The sequence below is a fragment of the Aythya ferina genome (assembly GCF_964211825.1).
Source record: "Aythya ferina genome assembly, chromosome: 5".
NCBI classification, from domain to species: domain Eukaryota; kingdom Metazoa; phylum Chordata; class Aves; order Anseriformes; family Anatidae; genus Aythya; species Aythya ferina.
In genome coordinates this window covers 32,305,474-32,326,495 of record NC_140301.1, presented here as the reverse complement: position 1 = coordinate 32,326,495, position 21,022 = coordinate 32,305,474, and the positions used below count along the sequence as shown (strand labels likewise).

The window sequence follows — 21,022 nt, the reverse complement described above, 5'->3', positions numbered from 1 at the left end:
AGGGTCTGGCACAGCTCAGCTGCTCGAGGGTCTGCGGAAGTGTGAGCCCTGCCTGACACAGCTGAGGAGATGCAAATACTTTGGGGAAGACCGGACTCCCAGCAGTTCTCTTCTCTTTCAGGTAAGGAGGGGAAGGGTCTTGGAGGTGGAATAAGTTACACTTGGAAAAGCCTGTAACTATTTAATTATACTTGTGAAGCTGTCTTGGGCAGTTGTGCACTATTAGGAAATTAGGAGAGAACTTACGTGTACCTCAGGAAAAGGGTATGAACAAGTGGGACACCTTAAATCTGTGCACAGTTAAAAGTTCTGTCTGCTTAAAGGGAAAATGAAGATGCAAAACACTTGAAGTAGATGAGAAAAAAAGCTAAAGAAATGGGAAGCAAGAGTATCAACAAATGTGCAAAGAGAAAGGCAAATTGAAATTTGCAGTATTATTTCATCTTTTTCCTTATACAGTCCTCTTTAAAAGGTAGTAGATATGAGGCTGTATGAAGCAACATAAAGTACTAACATCCAAAAGAAAAAAACACCTATACATACACACACCTAAAAATAAACTGTTAGATAGAGTATGTTAAAACACAGACACACAACAGGAAGAAAAAAATACTATATTCCTATAGATGGCTGATTCTCTAGTGGGGAACTGTTGGAAGACTTCTCATATGGAGTACGGGTTAATCCCAGTCGACAGCTCACGTCACTTCTCTAGGAAACAAAATTGTTTTTTGCTTTCAATTGAAAAAGTAATCTACACTAACCTTGACAATATGGATTCAGCTCATTCATTATGCACTAGGTGTGTCTCCTAAAAAAACAATTTGAAGCAAATGGTGTTTTGAAATGGTAGAATTTGGACACTATAAAATCTGTGATTGTATGAACAGTCAGTCTCAGAATTGTAGGAATTGAAGGCTGTAGTATAATATGGTTTGGACAGCATATTGCATTTCAGCATCTCTGTAGGAGCAATGTTATTATTTCCTTCACTATCTTCATTAAAAATCATTATTGTGAGGGTTTTTATAAAGTAGCTAAGAGATCAGATACAGAAAAACTGTTACGGGTCAAAGGTTCATGGCAACTATACTGACCAAAGTTTGTGTACCTTTATTTCCATTTGAGGGAGTTAAGAGCATATAAAAATGCAGGTTGCTAATGTAATTTCTTCTAAAATTCCCAGCTATTTCGTTCAGTGCCCATTTAGTACGTGAAGATCGATGTTCTGTCTTGTTGCAGGACATTGCATCTGACTCAGTACATCCCTGAGCTGCATGCTGTTGTAAACCAGAAAAGTACGTGTAGGAAATAATCACTACACGCTCATTATACATTTACAGTTGCCCTTCAACACCCCCACTGTTGGTCAGTCTCAGAGATAACGTACTGGGCTTGATGGAGTTTTATTGTGGCTCAGCACAGCTTTTTCTCTGTTCTTCCTGTAATTAAGCACATTAACTCAACTATTCAGTAAAAACATGTATGTTGTCTAAAGTGCTGGACTGACAAACTCAAGTTTTATGAGTAAAATTAGGAGAGTGACACACAAATCTTGCACATCTACTATTCACATTGGTGAATAGTAGAAAAACTGTAGTTCCAGCTTTACTATCTTCTCACTTAATTTTTCAATATCTTACCTCATTTTATCACTGTTTGCCTTTCTAAATTCAATTAAGTTGAAGCAAATTCTGCGTATGGAGAAAACAATGGTAGCTCAAGGTGGGTAACCATGTGGAGCAGGGATCTTACCTGCTTCCTGCTGGAATCCTAGGGTTATTGTATAATAATTTCCACATAAACGTTTAAGAAATGTCTATTGCCTGCTACCTTATAAAAAGTCTACAGGAAGAAAAGGTGGTACAATTCTCAACTTCCTATGACTTCTAAACAAGTCCATATTTCACTCCACCCCATGGTGACTGCTAAGGAGAACTCAAAGCAGAGTTGCCACTCATCTGCAAAAGCATGGTCACGGCCACCAGTGCTCTGCTCAGAGCAGAGCCTGTTACAAACAAGTGCTGGAAAGCGATCTCAAGTCACATCCATTGCGGCTGAGCTAGGACCACTGCGCTCTGCTGCAGTCTTATCTCATACGCAGGGAGAAAGGGCCCGAGTTGCTGGTGCCCACTCACAACAGTTGGTGAGTTTGATGGCTCACCCTTGGGTGAAAAACAACTACAGCACAAACCACGTGGCTAACATAAACCGAAAGGTAAGGTTGTTGAAGATGAGCTGGTGTTAATCCAACTAGCTAAAATTAGGTCTATTTATTCTTGACAAGCAGGTTGCAGAGGTGGCCTTCCTGAGATACAACCAAAAATGTTAGCCTCTGCAGGGGGAAAGAATGAGTACGCAAATTTCCTGCTAACTCTGCCTCATCTAGCCTGGTTGTAGCAGCTTCTGGCCATTAAGACAGGACAGGCAATGAGCCAAAAGGGTAAGTAGCTGCCCTGGCCACCCGTCACTTCACAACATGGATTGGGGATTTTTTCCATACCATACAGTCATTGTTAAAAGGGTACCATCATCACCAATCAGATCTGGAAATGAGAGTATACAAAACTACTCATTCTAAAGCCAGAGGTATGTATAGAACTATAGGAAGCTAGGAGCAAATACAAAGCCAGACAAAGCATGAAACCTGAGCTGAAGGTGTGCACTTCACTGACAAGAGGTGGATTCAGACTTCACTCTGTGCTGTTCTGTACCACACATCTACAGTGACCACCCCCGAATGATGCAGAGCACATGAAATCTGTGGTCAAAGCAAACTCCTGCTAATCTTCATCTTCAGACCGTGCATACAGCTATCACCACACATGACGCCTGCACCAGGGCACCTCTTCCCTCAGAAGAGAGCAAGACAGTCTACAACTGACATTGTGGTATACAACTTGATTACCTGTGAAGGCAGCACGTAATTTGCCATCGCAAGTTGGTAGTGCAACCTTCAGGAGTGGGATGAGGACAAAATGCTTCTGAGACTGTTCTGGCTTAAACAAAATGATTTACTTTTTCAGTCTCCTTGTTCTGCAGGCATTAACCAGTAAACATCAGTTTAGACCCTAAACAGCAGAAGAAAGCCTTAGAAATCATCTTTCTTCAGAACAAACAACAGCTACCTTAACCAGCAAGTCAAAGGCTAGAAGAAATGACAATCTGCTCAGGTGTGCGAAGCCAAGGCATGGCTTTAGCTTTCTCAAGTGGTTGAGCTATTCTGTCTTGCTGTGGAAGGAGCACTGTAAGGTAGTGCTTGCACTAAATGGGTTCCCCTTCACTCTACCCCCACCCCCTTGCATTACCCCAGTTCCTACCTCAGAGGTGTACGGATTACAACTCCAGCCTGCCAAACACTGCTCAGTTACCCTAGAACTTCAGCTTAATGCTTATCAACATAGCACAGGAAATTACTGCTGTATATTGAAGTACTTACAAAAATGAAGTTCATCCCAAGAAAAGTCCATTAAAGATAATGACAGTCATTTTTCATCATCCCATGCAGCTCACCCTTTCTTGGAAAACCACCTGCCCCTTCCACACCAGGAGCTGTGAAGAACTCAACACCATGAGGTAAACAGCATATTTTCTTCACTATTCAAATGGATGCCATCAACTCCAACTATTTTTTTTTTAATAGTAAATGTATTTTCCTCTTCATCGCTTGATTTCAAAACACATGCTCAGAGGATCCTGGATTTTTTTTTCATTCTTCCTGCTGCTTCCAATTTGAGCAGTAGCTTCATGTTTTTCCACATGGTCTGCTAATGAAACAGATGCAAATGTAGCTGCTATTTATTTACATCCCTGTTGCTGCATGAGCATCATTAGCAAGTCATCAGGATGGCAAAAAGCTCTAGGGAATATAGAAGCCTTTGCACGGTGGTTGCTGCTGGCACAGCATGCGTTTTTGGTTTCATAAGTCAGACAGAAGGGCAACCTCTGTTGGTCATTGTTTCATCCAAACACTGTGGTTGGATGATAGGTCTGTTTCTTTTCACCTGAGCAGATTGAGGAGGAATTCTTCCATTAGGTGTTGTATTCTGAATCAAAGCAGCAATGCCGTTTGTCCTCCATAGCTAAGCTGGTCCAGTGGAACACTCTTGATGGACAGAGATAGAAATGCAACTGTCCTTAGTGATTTGGGAATCTGGCAGGTAGAAGAAAGAAGCAGATCATTGCTGATGTTGAAACATCACCCATCTGAAAGAAATTAAATGGAGGAAGTAAGTAAAATAGGAAGCAGTTCAAGTTCGCTCTTCCTGACACGCATGTTCCCTGATCTTTGGAAGAATCTTTTCTGTTATACTGGTGTAACATTCAGGTCATCTGACAAAGACAGACCAGAGTCCCTCTCTCTTGCTGTTTTCTCTGTTTTATACAAAGGCTTCTCATCTGTACGCAGACTGGAGCTCCTTAGCACAGCTGCTCTGACCCCTGCCAAAACTGATGGCTGGTGGTCAGTGCTATAGCACAGATCATCGTAGGCATAATTTACATTGCCACAGGGGAAAGTCTGGAGTTTCACCAGTTCAATCCCACCGATATCCAAGTGAGGGCAGTTGCTTCGACTTGGAGATGCTGGAGATGCCCGAGAACTAGGAGAAGAGCTGCAGTTCCCATCAAAGCCTGAATCTTCTCGCTCTGGAGTTGCTTTCAGCTTGGAGGTGGGGCTCAAGTGACAGATGTTCTCTAGCACCCATGATCCATAGGTTGGGTTCCAAAGGTTTTTTGTTTTGTTCTTCAGTCTGTGGGTTGGTGGATTGCTGAGTTCTAACTTCTGGTTTGAAGTCTGCTGGATCCAGGACCCACTGTTGAAATCACTGAGGCATGGCAGGCTGGGTCCTCGAGCAGTCCGGTTGCTCAGGTTCTCCACCAGTAGCTCTTGTGGACACTGTACAAGTTTGTGCCCGGCATGGTGGGAGTCCAGCATTTTAGGTGTTGTCTGAGGTGTGAGAGAAGGGCTCACCAACAGGGGCACCATCCCACTGGAAATGTTTGGGCGCATGACCGTGCTCCCTTCATCCTCTGGTGCTGGGCTGCACTCCACGGGCAGCTCGGTGTTGATCACATCAGGGTCCTAGAGGAGAGAGGATTGCACAAAAAGTGTTACCATTTGAGCACCTTCAGGGTGACTGACACACCTGCATTTTCAGAGAAATAGCTGTGAGAACAAAAAAAACAACTTCTGACAGAGACTGACATCAGGTTTGGTCAGTATTACTGCACATCATATAAGCTTGCTGCGTGCTGTTAGGACATGCAAAAATGCTCTCTTGTTTATGCGCTTCCTTTGAACAGCAGCTGTACTTTATTGAAATCAGCAGCTAGGCTGGGGGTCACCAGGTCTGTATTGTTCTCTGGCAGGTTGGATCCAGGAGTCTAGCTGTAAAATGCTACCAGATGGTGAACTCACTGTGCCATCTCCCCCTCACCCCCGTACCAGTTCAGCCATGGCTTTCAAGCAGCACTAGACAAGGTCAGAATATGGACCTTGAAAGACATGAGTACCTTTCCGTCACAAAATGAAGGACATTTTGCTCCTGAACAAGCTGAGAGCTGGAACTAGCCACTTGCTACAATATACATTCATTTTGGATGCATTGTAGATGGGAGAGCTAGGATACATTAAAACATAAATGAAAAGAGCAGGTGAGCCAATAGCACCATCACAGGTGGGAAAGCAATTAGATCGGTCTGTCAGGAGTCATAATCTTGTTTTAGTGAGCTAATACTGGTGTCTTTGGGTGCCTGGCACTCTGTGGGTTATCATCCATATGTCCACCATGGGCCAATACCTGTGTGCAATACTTGATTCTTTCCAGGATGGTGGAGAAGTTTGGCCGGTACTCTGGGCTGTGCTGCCAGCACTGTGTCATGATCCGGTACCTTAAAATGAAGGAGGAATAGAAAAGTATCAGTTAAGAAAGATAATTATGAAAAATGTGTTTCAGTATGAAGTGATCATGGGTCCAGAAGAACAGCACTCAGTACATGGCTCTAGGGAGGAAAGCAAAAGTAGATACATCATTTCTGTGTCCTTGGATCCCAAGTCATTAGGGGACCACTACTTATGCAAATCCTGCAGTGTTCTAAGTTGTGTACAAGAGGCAGTGGCTCAAGAGATGTGCAGTAATACCTGAGTAGTAGCTGGGGCAATCACCACTCCCTGACCGAAGGTGTCTGGCTGCCTTCTAACCTGTTTGGTATCCACTATCCCTTAACTTGAGGGAGTGAGGAAATACTTACACTGGCCCTGGACAGTTCTTTGGTGGGTCCATTCTTCCTCCACTGGTGACAAACTCCAGCACTTCCTGGTTGGTTTTGCAAGGATAGGGCATGTAGCCCAGAGAGAAGATCTCCCAGAGCAGCACACCGAAGGACCTATGTCAGAAACCAGCCAACAGTACCAATTAGGTTTCATTTGTACTCCACAAAGTAAAATGACAGCAACAACCTTTAGAAGCTGTAGGACAACCATAGTAACATGCAATTAACATGATTACAAGCCAACCTTGATATAAAAAAAAATGATCAAAACCCATGCTCAAGCTCCAAAAGCAGCTTTGCAGAGGTTTCAGCATATTTCAATAATTCTGAAGTTGCTCTTTCTGCTGCATTTGTTATTTCTAGAACAGAAAATGCCACAACCCTTTGTATGGTGTAACTGAAAAGAAGTTACATTTGGCATGGAGATTCTTACCTTACTTTGAAAGACTTAAGATGTTTAAATCAGTGTCTGGGGAGAGGGTGCTCAGGAATAAAAACAAGAGTCAGAGTCCTCCAAGACCAAGTTGAAAGGCAGCAGTATCTATTTTTTATGTTATGGTATCGTAGCTCTCCTCTGTTTGTTTGTTTGTTTGTTGTTTTCCTCCACATCTACAGGTCAGTTAGGCAGTGCCACAGAAAATAACTTACAGTTTAGACCCAGGGAAGTTAAGAGGGTTCTGCAAGGACTTCAGTAGGGACAGAATTTTACAAGTCAGTATTTGCTGCAAAGGTGGATGAAATTGTCAGTACATGCACATTGCTTCTAACAGCCTATTACAGGAACTGTAGCACCTTCCTTCAAAATATTTAGTACTGGCTGCTCACAGTTATATTCTGATACACAATCCCTTGTCTTCTGGCATCACCAGCAACTTCAGGAAACTGGGTCAGTGTGGCATTTAAGGTAATGTCTCAGTTCAGTATATTGAAGAATCTACTGTAAAGGAAGAGAGGCGTTCTTAAGCAACTGGAAAACTTCCATCGCCAGCACCTTGGCATGAATGTGTCACTGTTGAGGGGGAGCTCATTTTAAAGAAAGATCAGGTTGCATGAGGAGTCAGTATATAAATATTGTTTCCCCAGCAACCAGCAAAGACTTCTACTTAGATCTGCTGTCACTTTATATATAACAGAAAAAAAATGATACAAAAGAGTAATGCTGCATGGTATAGAGAGTATACAAGAGGCATGAGTGGGCCTTGCCACCAATAAAAACTTGAGTGGCAGATACTAACAGCAGAGGGAAGCATGTGATGGTATTGGCCTGTATTTTATGCATTTGTCTGAAATTTTAACTGAGACTTCTTGGGACTCTAAACTTTCTTCTCTTTGTACTTCTTGATTACCCTTCTATGACACTCTGCATTTACCTATGGCTGTTTGTTGTGCCCTCCATTTACATTAGATTTTTAAATTCTCACATGGAATTTTTTAGCCATACTTAGTGCAGAGGGAAGATATCTTTTTTTTCTTTTTTCTTTTTAGGACATGGGAAATTCTGATATCTTTAAGGGTTCCTGTTGAACAGACATTTTTTCTTAAGCAGTAAATATCTGGACCCTTATCAGTGAGTAGCAGAGTTCAATAATAGACATTTCTTACCAGGTGTCAGTCTTGGAGGTGAAAATACCCTCTAGAAAAGCTTCTGGTGGCATCCACTTGACAGGAAGCATAGCTCTTCCTCCTTTGCGATAGTAACTTGCTCTGGAAAAGATTAAATACATGCAGAATGTCACACAGTCTGAAAGGGCTGAGATGTATAAAAGATCCTATCACCACAGCAACAGGAGCTGGAGAGAGTGGCTGCAGCAACATGGGCCAAATGAGAAAGAGACATCAACACAAATAGTACTTCTGAGCAGCATTTTATACCATGGCTGCAGCTGTGGTGGAGACTGAGGATGTTGTAGGTTCATAGCTGAAGAAATCAAATTTCCTGATGCTTTGCACAGGGCATTGATACAGCAAATCTTCTTGACATCATAAATTTAGAATTATGAATTTATTTATTTATTTATTAGTTTAAGATGACATGTGGTCAGCTGTCCAATAAATTTGCCTGTGTTTAGTTTAGCCACCACATGTGTTTGCAGTGTTCTCTATGGCTCAGTCTGGAATAAACCAATAGAAGTGCATTGGCCAGTAGGTATAAATGTATTAATTTACAGTCTGTTAACTCCAGTCAGTTAACTGGAAATCAGATTCAGACATGTAACAGACAATTCAGCTGCTTCAAATTCCATGAGGCAATTCAAACCATTGAAATTGATGATTACTGAGTTATTCATAGGACAAACAGCCTTTCACTTACCTGTAAATATCCCTGGCCATCCCAAAGTCACCAATTTTGGCTATTCGCCCTGCTCCAGTGCAGGTCAAAAGGCAATTCCTTGCAGCTATATCCCTTTAAAAATAAATAATTAATTAATTATAATCCAATTTTAAACTCTTAAGTAGCTAAGGGAATAGAGAAAGAATATTAAACCCAGTCCTGCAAGTCTCAGTTGAGTCATCCTTACAACAAATGAAGAGAACCTTATTAAAAATAAGAACTAACGCTAATTACTTTATTATTTTTGTTAACCACAAGCATTAAACTACATTTGCATTACATTTTCTATTCAGTGTTCTCTGAGCATTACCCACTACCACCTTCTTTCACTAAGGCAGAAAGCAGGGGCAGTGTCAGAGAAGTTACGGATCCAACCTCTTTTGCTTCAACCCCATCATGACAACCCCGTTATGACTTTATGCTCTATTTTTTTTTAAAGAGTGTTTTTCAATGGCATCTCGGCAGTGCCTCTATCAGTGACAGATGTGATGCTATGAGAAAGTCTTCGTAAACTGCATGAAAAGTCAGTGTGGGACCAGATTCAGTAAATTGTTGCTTTGTTGCTTCTGGCAATCTCCCATGGAACCAAACAAGGCTACATATGGGAGCTGCCATTTGCTGGATGCAGGTTTAGCTTGTGACGAACAGTAGGGATGACTGCATGGCCATGACTGAAGGGTTTGTATTCATTTTAAATGTGTGTTCTGAAAAGGGACTCATTAAAAATCATAGCACTGTGGGGGTCCTGTTGACTGCCAAGAAAAATGAGCTCCTCAAACAACTCACACGTTCCTTCCCACTGCCAGCGTTGAAAATTCCCGCAGGATTTGGAATTCAAGCTTAGCTTTCTCTTTCATCATCATCTGTGACTCTTACGTGACAAGACCTGCCTTTAGTGACATCTCCACAACTCCACTACACTATGTTTCCCCCTGCTATGCCTCTTACCGGTCCTGATAAGCTTCCCTGGATTCTGCGTCCATTAACTCTTAAATAATACTGATAATGCTAACAAATACTGATACAAGATCTGAATGAAATTCCTTCTATACCAGTTTGCTGAACTGTTGGCTAGAACAAAGTGAGTCCCTTCCCAGGTTGCTTATACTAGAGATCTAACCGTATAAAACTGAGTCTGGTTACCTCCAGTCAGTCTCAGGCCAGATCACTGCCAAATTAAGATACACCCTGAAGTGACCCTCATAAAGGCTCTCTAGCATTGAGGCCCTGTGTTCTCCAGATACTTGCCCTGGCCTTCCAGCTTTCAGGGACCTGCACGGCCCCTTCTTCCCGTCAGCCTTTACTCGGAAACCTGTCAGCACAAGAGCTCTGCCGGGCAGCCCGACGCACAGAGCTTTCCTATACACGCCGCACGCACTGTCCCAGCCAACCCCCTGGTTCACCTGAGATGGAGGGAGGAAGAGAGGCCCCCTGCCATCACCTCTTCAGCTGTGCCCAGACAAAATCCTTTTACATTGCACTTTTCTTCACTTACACGTACTACTAATCACTACTGGTTGAGAGGTTCTAAATCTTTACCTGCTAAACTTTAAACTAACTATATTCTTATGCCCATTTTAATGTGTATGGAATTGAGGCACTTGGGGAGGAGGAGACTCAAGTCAAGACTTGAGGCCACATCCCAAGCTTGTGGCAGACATGGCAAAAGATTTCACATCTTTCAGTTGCTGTCTCAGATCCTCTCATTATAAGTTCATAACATCCCATCTCTCAAGCTCATGGCTTTTTGCTCTCAGTGCTGCTTGTCACTTCTTTCCCTCCATTTCTCCAGTCTCTACACACCCTTGCCTCTGCTCTGTACAATGTCATGTGTACGTACACATGGTTGTTTGTGGGGGTGAATCAGTTCTCTGCTTGCATAACTCCGGGCTGCACATAGGTTTAGTTGGAGCCTGCACAACCCTCTGGGGTGGAGGCCTCTCCTCTCCTTTCCTTTACAGAGGAGGGCCAAACTCAGCATGGAGTTCACGCTTAGGAAGGAATTCAGTTGCATGCTATGCCTGAGAACAGCTGAAACAATTCTTAATCAAAAGCAACAACAGTCCAGCATCCAACAGGGAATTTTAAAAAAGCTACCTATAAAAACCTTTACCTCTTCTATATTTTATTCATACTTGAAGCCTACCATATCAATGTTTTCTTATTGAACAAAGGAGGGAAAAAGGAGCGAACAGACAATGTTCTCCTCAAAATCACACAGCAGGCCAGCTGTTGGGAAGGAAGTCTTTGAGTTCTGGTATTTCTCCTCCTGTTCTATTTTACTGTAGTAAAGTAGTACTCTACTTTACTCCTGCTCTACTTTGCTGTAGACAAAGGCTCAAATATTATGGGTTGTCCTCTGCTGATGGGACGGGCAGATCAGAAAAGAGAGAAATGATACCTTATTCTTTTACAAGCTAACAGAATGACACTACCATCTAGTGGACTACAGGGATAATTTCAAACGTGTCTACAGTGCAGGCACCTGAAAATTGAAAAAACTTGAACCACCTGAAAACATTCACTGCAAATAGGAAGACCCCTTTCTCTCCAACAGTGCTAAGAATGGTGCAGAGCCTAACTCCTACCGAAGCACTACAAATTCCAATAGAAATTAGCACACTTTCAGGGGATGTATGTCGGAAGGGACTGTTTCTCCTCACCTGTGGATAAAGTGATTCTCTTCCAGATATTTACAGCCACAGGCAATATCCCTAGCTATGTTCAGCAGGTCCTGCATCGTTAGTGTGGATGGTTGATTCTGGAAAAGAAAAAACAAAATGGTAAGGGAATAATAGTAGACGAGAAGAATGTAGTAGAGGCAGAGGGTAATCAGAGAGTAGCAAAGGGAAAGGGAGAGAGATACACAGACATGGTTGGGGAAAGGCTGGATGAGTCAGGAACAAAGAGGAACACAAGCAAATTAAAATGAAGAGTTAGATAATTAGTAAATTTTTCTGAAGATTTCAGTTCTCCAGAGCACAGTGCTTGAGTACAAGCTTGTGAGAGATTTATGGTCTGGCCTGAATAGCCGAGTAAAGAGCATGGGAGAGAACTGTTCCCTAGTGGTGTTGGGCTTTATGAAATCAAAAGATAAACAGGCTTAAAAAGATAAATGGGAGGGAAAACAAACAAACAAACAACACTTTTAAAGAGTTAATAAATTAGCAAATGAACTCGGAGAGAGGGAGAGTAAAGATGCATAAATGCACATCTCTGCACCAGCAATCAGCATTCATCAACTTATCTGTTCTTGTGGGAGGGCAGACAATAAATACCCTCAGGGGCAGTATGCAGAAAATGGAGAAAACAGATGCTTTATCACCGGACTCTGGGACTGGTACTAGCCCTTCACAATCTACATTTCCCTAACTAACAACAATAAAGAAATCTCTCTCCAGGAGCCCTGCTTATTTTCATACATTTTCAAATTTCCCTGCAGGGAAATTTCCTTGGTGTTTCTCCAAGAACTTCTGTATTGCTCTTGGGAAGGGTGGGGAAAAATTGTTCCATTGCTCATCAAAAGCCTGAGAGATACCAAATAAATTGTTCTTTTCAAACTGTTTTTGTTTCTGGATGTTGTTATCTCTGTAATTTCTCATGCTTGAACCACACTACAGCCACGGAGCACTATTTTTATTGGCTAGGCAAGTCATTGTACAAAGCTCTTGGACATCTGCCAGGAAGAATTATTATAGTTATAAAGCAGGAATTTCTGCTGAGGAAATGGGGAGGAAATGAAGGAGGAGATACAGTACCACAGGCTTCGAGACCTTATCTCTGCTCTGGGATCCCTCTGTCAGAAGACTGATGGACATGCATTTTCTTTGCAGCCATGGAAACTGGTAGTGAAATACTTTAATGATGGGGCTAGTTCTGTTTTCAGAAAAGCTGCACAGGGTCATTTGTTGGTGTACTGAGGGGAATTCAACTATTATATTTGCTATCTACTAACATAACAGCTAACATAGTGGCAGGTTTGTTTTCACATGATATTTAAGAAATAACAGTTCTTCATATTACAGCTATGCTTTATATACAAAGAAGAGTGTTTATTATTCTGTTTCCCCCAGACTTTATCTACTCACAGAAACTGTACCACTTTCACTATAAATGGCAGAATTAAAGATACACAAACTCCTCTGCGTGGGTGCTGTTTTACCACTGTAAGTGTGCCTAATTAGTATATTTACTGCTGTATGAGGAAGGGATTAAGCTAGATCTTTTAACAACATATTAATATTGGCATAGGATTATATACACATGAAGCTATACATTGTTGTAGCTATTTGGGGTGTATGTGTGCAGAGGAGAAGCTGTGTAACTGTGATGTGGGAGTACAAGAGGCACCAGTCACTTCTCCTTCACCTCATAAATAAATACATACATACATAAGAAAGAGAGAGAATCGTGTCTAGCTTTTACTTTTAAGTCCCCACTCAAACAGAGATAGACACTCATTTCATAGAAGTGTCCAGGAACACACTGTTAAAAAGCAAGAACACATATCTGGAATTGGCTATTGATCATTCATTCCAAATACCCACTATACTTGGTTGACATCAATAATACCAGAAATCAGAGATAATTTGTGACCCCTCCCCTACCCCTCTTTTTAAAAAAAAAAAAAAACAAACACAAAGATTTGACTTGGTAACTTCATTTACATTGATTTAAATCCCTGTCACAGTGCTACATGTAGACACAGCTCTTTAGGGAGTGTAAATTTGTATATCTATATGATGCTGATGTACACCTGCAGAGGACCTAATGCTGCAAATTCCCATTACTGGGTATCAGTGTTCTGACTTCAGCTCCTCATACACTATCACAGTGCAGAGAAAATAAGGCAGACACTGAGGAAAGAAAGCCCCTTTGTTTGTACTCCAGTTGACACAAAAACTCTGGAATGGCAGGACAGGACTTTATTCTTCCTGAGTTACTTGTAGACTAGAGTTCTGGCACTGCTTTCATTTTCTCTCACTGCCTTGCTTGCTCAATTCAAGCAAATGGACGTGTGTCTGGGGGTTTGTAGGAGCTGGGACACAAAAACAGCCCTGCTGGGCTTCTGTGCCTTTATATAATTCATAAAGATAAGTAAAACCAGCCATACTAAAAACAACCACAAGCTTAGCAGGGAAATTATCTTACCACCCTGGGTCGGTTCTGCCGAAGAAAACTCTTCATATCTCCTCCAGCCATAAGCTCAAGCAGAATGAAGCGAGGCAGCGTCTGTAGGCTAACACCGATGCACTGCACAATGTTTTGGTGATTGAACTTGCTGAAAGACAAGATCACAGCAACAGGAAGAGAGACAACATTAGTACGTGGCCAACATCCATCACGTTCACTCTGCCTTGAGCTTTGATGACCTGACTGAAGCAAGTTACCAAATAAATTCTAACTTTAGATGCCTCATGCCTCTCAGATGCCAAATGCCTCTCTAGTTATGACGAAACCAAGATTGGGGTTCTGCCTGGCTTTTCCTATGAAAAACATTCAATAGAAGGCATAAAAAGCTGAAAGTAAAGGAGAGATTTCTGTTTGTGAAGACAACTTAATGGGTACACTGACTGGAGAATGGGGTTAGGTGAAGGGGGAATGGAAAGCAGAACTCTTCAACTATCCAAATATTATTGGCATGTGTGAAACAATACCCTGGCAAGTGGGGATTTTATTTCAGCATTGGTTATTTTAAATACATGACTGTCCAGTTTGGTGGACTCAGTTCAGTATCTGCAAAGGAGAGGCTCAGCTAATACCTACTGCAGCAGCTGCTCAGGGAATGGCTTTCTGCCTCTTACAAAAGAAAGCTGAGACGGTCAGGAAGCTCAGCAAGACTCAGTCATTAGAAAACAGGATCTTCCTTTGGACTGTCATTACCCAGAAAATACAGGAACTAAGAATGAAAAGAAAGTTAGGGAAGAGAAAAGGTCACATACTACTACATGAATCAAAGCATTTTATAGTTGACTGAAACTGTGCTTTAAAAAACATCAGTCTTACCTTCTGTTCATCTGCCACTCAAACTTCTTTCAGACTTTAGGAAATGGCACTATGCTATGAGATTTGTTCTTGAATCATGCTTCAGCAGCAGAAAAAGAACATTTAGGTCTAAGTTGGGCCATGTAATGAGAAGAGGAACTTCATCTTGCCCAAATTTAAAATGGACAAATTCTGATTATTTACAATCACCCTTGAATATAAAATTATTTTTAATTTTGTTTTAAGCTTCTGTATTTGAGTTAATGAAGTAAATTCCAAGACTGGAATACCTGAAGTATGTAGGTAGTGGGAATTTAAGTCCTAGCATCCAAGTATAAAAGGTTACCTCCCTGGCACAGGGTCTGTGTTGTACTATCCCTAGTGGTCTTCTGAGTCACTTCACGGGTAGCTCTAATCTTCAGTTTTCCTGTCGCACGGTCAGCTTTCCATTTCACCATTGATAATTTGTTTTAGCAAGGACTTTGGTACGTGACTTGTACTAAGTAAAAGGGCAAATGGATTCTTTGAAAAGGAAAACATTTCAAACACAGAACGTGTTTGTACAAAAACATTGTGCCTTTTTAATCCTCTGCACATGAGCAAAAGAACCAACCAGGAATTTTTGCTGAGACATTCAACAAAAGAAACACAGATACCTTGCTCAAGAGGAACACAAGTAGCTGAAACCAGTAACTCATACACTCTAAAATGTCATCTGGTGAAAAATAAGACTGGATTTTCTTTTTTTCCAGACCTAAGCAGCTGGACTAATAATTCTCATTAACTGCATTACTCCTCTTCCCCCTGTCCACCACCAGTCTAAGAACCTTAAGCTATACCTGATAATCAGTGCTTCCATCAGGAAATCCATCTCATCTTGCTCAGAGCAGACTTCTGGCAGTGTCTGTTGAGAGGTAAGGAAAGTGAGGACCATCCCACCCAAGAATTGGGGACATTTTGGGGAAGCACAAGAAAAAAAAACAAAAAAAAAAGGAGCATCAGATAACATGAACATGAAAGACTTCAGGAAGCCGAGGAAGGCCTCATCTTTTCAGTGCCCAGTTTATTAAACTGCATGTGTCAGTTAAAGGAATAGGAAATGGGTGAGCTACTTGGAGGCTTTTTTTGTGTGTGTGCGCATGTAAACCATGTGTAACTCTGTTTGGATCAAAATAACTTCAGGTAAACATTAAGAAAAATGTTGGTAAACACTTTAAAGCCACAGGTGTGAATTTATTCTCCCTTTGCTATATGTCCACACTGCAGCACATGCTTCCATGTCTTACGACACATGGAGCCATGATTTATATAATTGTGTCACATGGCCTTCTCTCCTGCCAGCAGAATGGGACATCATCTGCCACTGATAAAAGTGAACTGAGAGCGCAGGCATCAGGAGCTGCCCACTGGAGCATTATAGGGTGATTTGTTCACAGCAGTGTAGTTCCTGTTGCCAAACTGCACTCAGAAAGTGGGGGGTGTGTTTGCTGCTCAGCGAGGAGACCCCGTGCTTGTCATTGGCAGTTTGGGCTACAGAAGACACGGTTGCATTTTGCTATATGAAACAAGTGATTGCTTCACACAGGACAGTGCAGATGGTCTATTAAATAAATTGGTGGAATACCCACAAAACAGTATGTGTAGTATTACTGCAAATATATTTTTTTTATTGATAGTCTGCACCTGCTTCTTCTGTAAATTCAGATTAAGGCTGATGCTCTCTATTATGATGCAAAATGAGCACAGCCACATTTTGGGCCCCATGGGTACTCTCTGTTACCAGCAGGAGAGAAGAGCAGCCTTTGGTGATCTTCAGGGCATCCTTTACAGGGAACTGGGTGAACAAGTGGGGAGACAGCCCCTTACAAGTGGCCATCACTGCTGAGATTTGCAAAATTGGTGACATCCTCATGGGCTTATCACAGCTGAACAACACACTGACCTCCTTCTGTTGGGCACCGTGCTGTGGTACTTCCTCCAGTACGGACAGTGAAACTGAGTTGGGCAGTTAAAACTACTTGTGTCTGTTCTTGGTTTTTATACATGTAACGCATGATCCATTTTCTTTTCTCTCCTTTTTTTTTTTTTTTTTTTTAAAGAGGTTTTTTGAAAGAGTGAATAACAATAGGACATCTTTTTGTTAAAGAAAGCTACATTTTGGGTTGAACCCACAGAAGTAGATTTAGACCTCTGAGTCACAAACTTATAAAAGAATAAAAGGAGGATAAAAACATCCTATATTTCTGGGCTGAGTAACTGGCAAATCCTGAGGCAACAGCAGTAATTTCACAGAAAACTAGCCTGTTATCTCTTGCCATTAATGACATGGAAAATTAGGATGATATCACACTATATATTCATAGCAGCATATTTAACACTATGCAACACTAAGAAACTGCCTGCAAGCTTCATCTGTGGTAGGCAGATACTACTCCCAGTATAAAAGAAATGTAACAGTGCAATAATACAAATTTTGTAATACAGTAATGTCAAATGAAAAACTTATGAGAAAACACTTAAAAACTGAAATGCAGAAGCAATAATATACAAGCATTACTCTAAATATTTATTGTTTCCTGTCAGACAAACGGTTCATACTAACATTGACCAGGTTTGCTTTTTTATATGCAGGATTTAAAAATCCTTTTCCAGCTGTTTGGTGTTAGACTTTTTTCCCCTGAGTTCGTTCTTTCTCTCTTTCTTTCTTTCTCTCTTTCTTTCTTTTTTCTGTCCCCCAGCTATTTGGATCAATAAATCATTGTGGCAGAAAAGCACAGGACAGCAGCTCTATTGTCCTAGTGGAAACATCAAGGGCTCTCAGCAACCACCTCAGAAGGACTTAAATTTTTGGGGGCAGACCAGATTCTTTGCTGGGGTGAACTCAAGGTTCTGTGTTGATTTCAAGGGAGGTATATTTATTTATGATGATTGATTATTTATTTTATTTTAACTAACAGTATAAAGCAGTCTAATTCACACAACCTCTCATCTGTGGGCATGGCTTCTCTCTCTCCTGAGCACAGAATCATAAAGTTTGGAAAAGATCTCCAAGATGACCTGGTCCAACCATCCCCCTACCACCAATGTCACCCACTAAACCATGTCCCTAAGCACCACGTCCAACCTTTACTTAAAACCCCCCAGGGACAGTGACTCCACCACCTCCCTGGGCACCCGTTCCAACACCTAACAGCAACAGTGGTATAGGCTACAAAAGCGATTGCCCTTTTTAGGTTCTTATCCTAGTTAGATCACAACTCATGGGAATTAGGCATACAGTGAACAAGATAGATGCTTTACTTTCAACCTGCTGTTGGTGCCATTCAGCTAAAAAATCAAAGTTTATAACTCTCAAATGTAGCAATGTGTGGAAACATGCATCATATACGCACATCTGCCATTATACAAGTAATGAGCGTGAATCACCAACTGGAATGGCAGTAAGATAATATGGCTCTTACTGGTTATTATAGTTGTATACAAAATTTGTGGGTACTGACCTTGATAGCCACTTGAAGAGGATTGGGATCTCCTGCAATGCCTACCACTGTTCCCTCATAAACCTCACCAAATGCACCATGTCCTAGCGCCCTGGGAGAAAAAGAGAGAGAACAGATATTACTGTGCCCCTGCACCAAGCGTTGGCTGAGCCCTTCTTTTTGTCCAGTCCAAGAATAGGTGTAGAACCTGCTGTAAGAGATAGAATCAATAACTGTCTTCATCTCAAACCTCTAAAAATAACTTCTTGCTATCTTCTGGTTTTGCTGCTAAACCAGGGAGGTTGGAACCTCAATGGTTCTGAACAGGTCCCTTCCAACCCAAACCATTCTATGCAATAAAGCAGTCCTCAGTCCCAAGGCCCTGACACAAGGTGTGAAAATAGCAGGACAAGAAAGAACTGGAAAACAACATATAACGGAAGCTGCAGGCTGATCTCTTCAGGAGATGGAGAAAGACAACACGTAAGAATGATCAAGATTTTCCTTTCCTTATAGCTTTAATCAAGATCATCTGGACTGTATAGAACAGAAGAGTAATCTAGTGTGTATTTTCTTGTGACAGGAAATGCAGAAAAAGAAATACCACTATAGATTTGGAAGGGAGCTACTGCCAGGTGTGAGGTGTAATCCAGGACATCACACAAGAACAGAGAGGTGAAATACCCTCTGCTCTGTATGGGAGCATTGAACAGAAGGCTCATTAACTCATACCTGCGCTTAAGAGCTTTGTGGAATCAAAATATTTTAAAGAACACTGAAAGTGTCACACATCACATTTTTCCTTGCCTGGACTAGGTGCTTCCCAGGAGGCCCTCAGTTTCTTGTTCTGGGTGCTTGACAGTGAATAAAACGTGTGTGAGCTCTACCTCTGCCTTTGGTTCAGGGTGCCTTTCTTCTGTGCCAAAGAGCAGCCCCTGCAGCAAGCCTTACCGCAGCAGAGAGATGTTCTTCCGTGGGATCTCCTTCAGCTCACTCAGAGAGGCAGCCTTCCCTGCGAAGCAGTAGTTAGGGTTGTAATCTGTCATGATGGCTGATGTGCGGATTTTGCTCAGTTTATATTCTGGGCTCTGCAGTCGTGCTCTGGCTCCTTCCAGCTGCTGTTTCTTAAGGTGATAAACTGAGGGTGGGGAGGCAAATAAAATTACACAAACAAGATAAGCACTTGGAGAGAAAATGCAATACTAGCCACACAGAACAGAAAGAAGAACCCAAGTCAGTAACTACAAATGCTCAAGAAGTATCTTTAGCTTGCCAGCATTGCTCTGTGTGTGTGTCATCCTGTAGTGATTTAATACTGAATATATGAAACAGTCCCTGCAGAGTCCTAATCATGGAGAAACTTAAGTTTCCTCTGCTTCTCTGTACATTGGCCGAGAAAAGGCTGCTCCACAAGACACCTAGCTGTTATTGAGTTCCAAAAGCCATACCACTCCCCTGAATGAGTTATATATTTAATCACAGACTGTGACTTCAGTCTATATAGCAATGGCTGCTAAGAAAGTGTCTGCGAAGAGGGCTTTCCAAGCTTTCCTCTGCAGCAAATACCAGGCCAGAGCAGTCATTAGCCTTTGGGATTATGCTTGTGCCTAACTGCAGGGTAGTAATGTTTCCTATCGTTCCTTTCTCTACGTCCCTCTGATCAACCTGGGAGACCAAAACACTGGCTCCAAGTATTAGAAGTAGCAGCATGTGGCTGGGTGGTCCCCTTTTGTCTAATTTAGTTGGGTAAAGCCAAATCAAATGTTGATAAGAAATGAGTTTTTCTTACTGATAGAGAGGCTACCACAAGTGAGGATCATTCCAAGCACAACAATCACAGCCACCACAGCTAGGAGGAGTGGAAGAGGCAGGTGTCCCTCTGGGATACGAGTCTGTGGCACTGGAAAAAGAATAATAATGGCGGATTAATCAGGAAACAACCCAAGCTGCAGGAAAGAATCCCTGTCAAGTTTCCTTCTATTTCAGAAAACAGTACAGAGATCATGACCAGACCATCTTATAAAAATTACACAAAGTCAGCCCTGGAGTTTGAAAAAATACCTAAATCATTTTTAAAACATTGTTAAGACAGAAATCTAACTGATAAAAGACAGGTTTCTTTTTTTCCATTCCTCAGTTTTTTATTAATGGATGACATCACTGCTAACAAATTGAAACTCTCTACAGTCTTGATACTTTGGAGTTCTGAGAGACTGTGTCAGAAAAACATAATGAATACCAGGCATCAGCCGAACAGGCACAGTGAGAAACTTCTGTGGAAGGAAGTAATTTGTGGCTTAAATATCTCAGCATTAGGTGGTATATTATACAAGAAAGGTATTTACTCTTAAACATCTGATACACTGTGCCCATTCAAGAATTTTCCACTGTGTCCCTTTACAAATATTTCACCTTCCACCTAACCCAAACCAGAATTTTGTATATCATGATAGATATGCAGCTCAGCATATAAGGGAAGGACATCAGGAATTTTCAGTATTGGGTATTTGAATATCAAAAAAGCCACAAGGAGAGATGACACAATGAATACAAACATTATCCAATTAGGAAAAAAAAAAAGTCCTACATCTTACCAGTGCAGGTGACATTGTCGTTGGCTAGCACAGCCCCTATCTCACATTGGCAGACTGGCAGGTTGGTGTCAGGATCCCTCTTACAGTTGTCTGAGTGGCAGTGGCTACAGTTAAGATAGATCTGAACCTCCACCTCACCATGACTCTCCATGGCTGAATGAGGAATCAGAAAGGACAGTTTTATCTTAGCTTTTCTCATCTTTTTACAGTAGGAAAAGGGGGCAAGGGGGGAGAAAAGGAAAAGGAAAAAGGAAAAGGAAAAAGGAAAAAGGAAAAAGAAAGAAAGACTATACACATACAACTCCTCTCCCTCTCTCTGCAGGACAGCAGATACTGTGGACACATGTCAAAAAAAATGA

The 21,022-nt window shown here is 41.6% G+C and overlaps 1 protein-coding gene across 8 annotated transcripts in view; it reads right to left on the bottom strand.

Annotated features, from left to right (window-relative positions):
- Positions 1–1,390: 1,390 nt before the first annotated feature.
- The window catches only part of LTK (leukocyte receptor tyrosine kinase), a 155,661-nt gene continuing 136,029 nt past the window's right edge, over positions 1,391–21,022 (bottom strand). For 6 of the 8 annotated variants that reach the window (XM_084522220.1, XM_084522221.1, XM_084522223.1 and 3 more), the window contains 12 exons: positions 20,664–20,816; positions 19,859–19,969; positions 19,021–19,207; positions 18,091–18,181; positions 15,430–15,494; positions 13,757–13,886; positions 11,269–11,366; positions 8,585–8,677; positions 7,876–7,977; positions 6,253–6,387; positions 5,802–5,892; positions 1,391–5,083 (listed from right to left, as the gene is read on the bottom strand). In XM_084522220.1, coding sequence (XP_084378346.1) covers positions 4,307–5,083; positions 5,802–5,892; positions 6,253–6,387; positions 7,876–7,977; positions 8,585–8,677; positions 11,269–11,366; positions 13,757–13,886; positions 15,430–15,494; positions 18,091–18,181; positions 19,021–19,207; positions 19,859–19,969; positions 20,664–20,816 — 2,033 coding nt within the window. In that variant the 3' untranslated portion in view covers positions 1,391–4,306. The remainder of the gene's footprint in view (positions 5,084–5,801; positions 5,893–6,252; positions 6,388–7,875; positions 7,978–8,584; positions 8,678–11,268; positions 11,367–13,756; positions 13,887–15,429; positions 15,495–18,090; positions 18,182–19,020; positions 19,208–19,858; positions 19,970–20,663; positions 20,817–21,022) is intronic. The other 2 variants (XR_014693936.1, XR_014693937.1) reach the window with 2 other exon arrangements.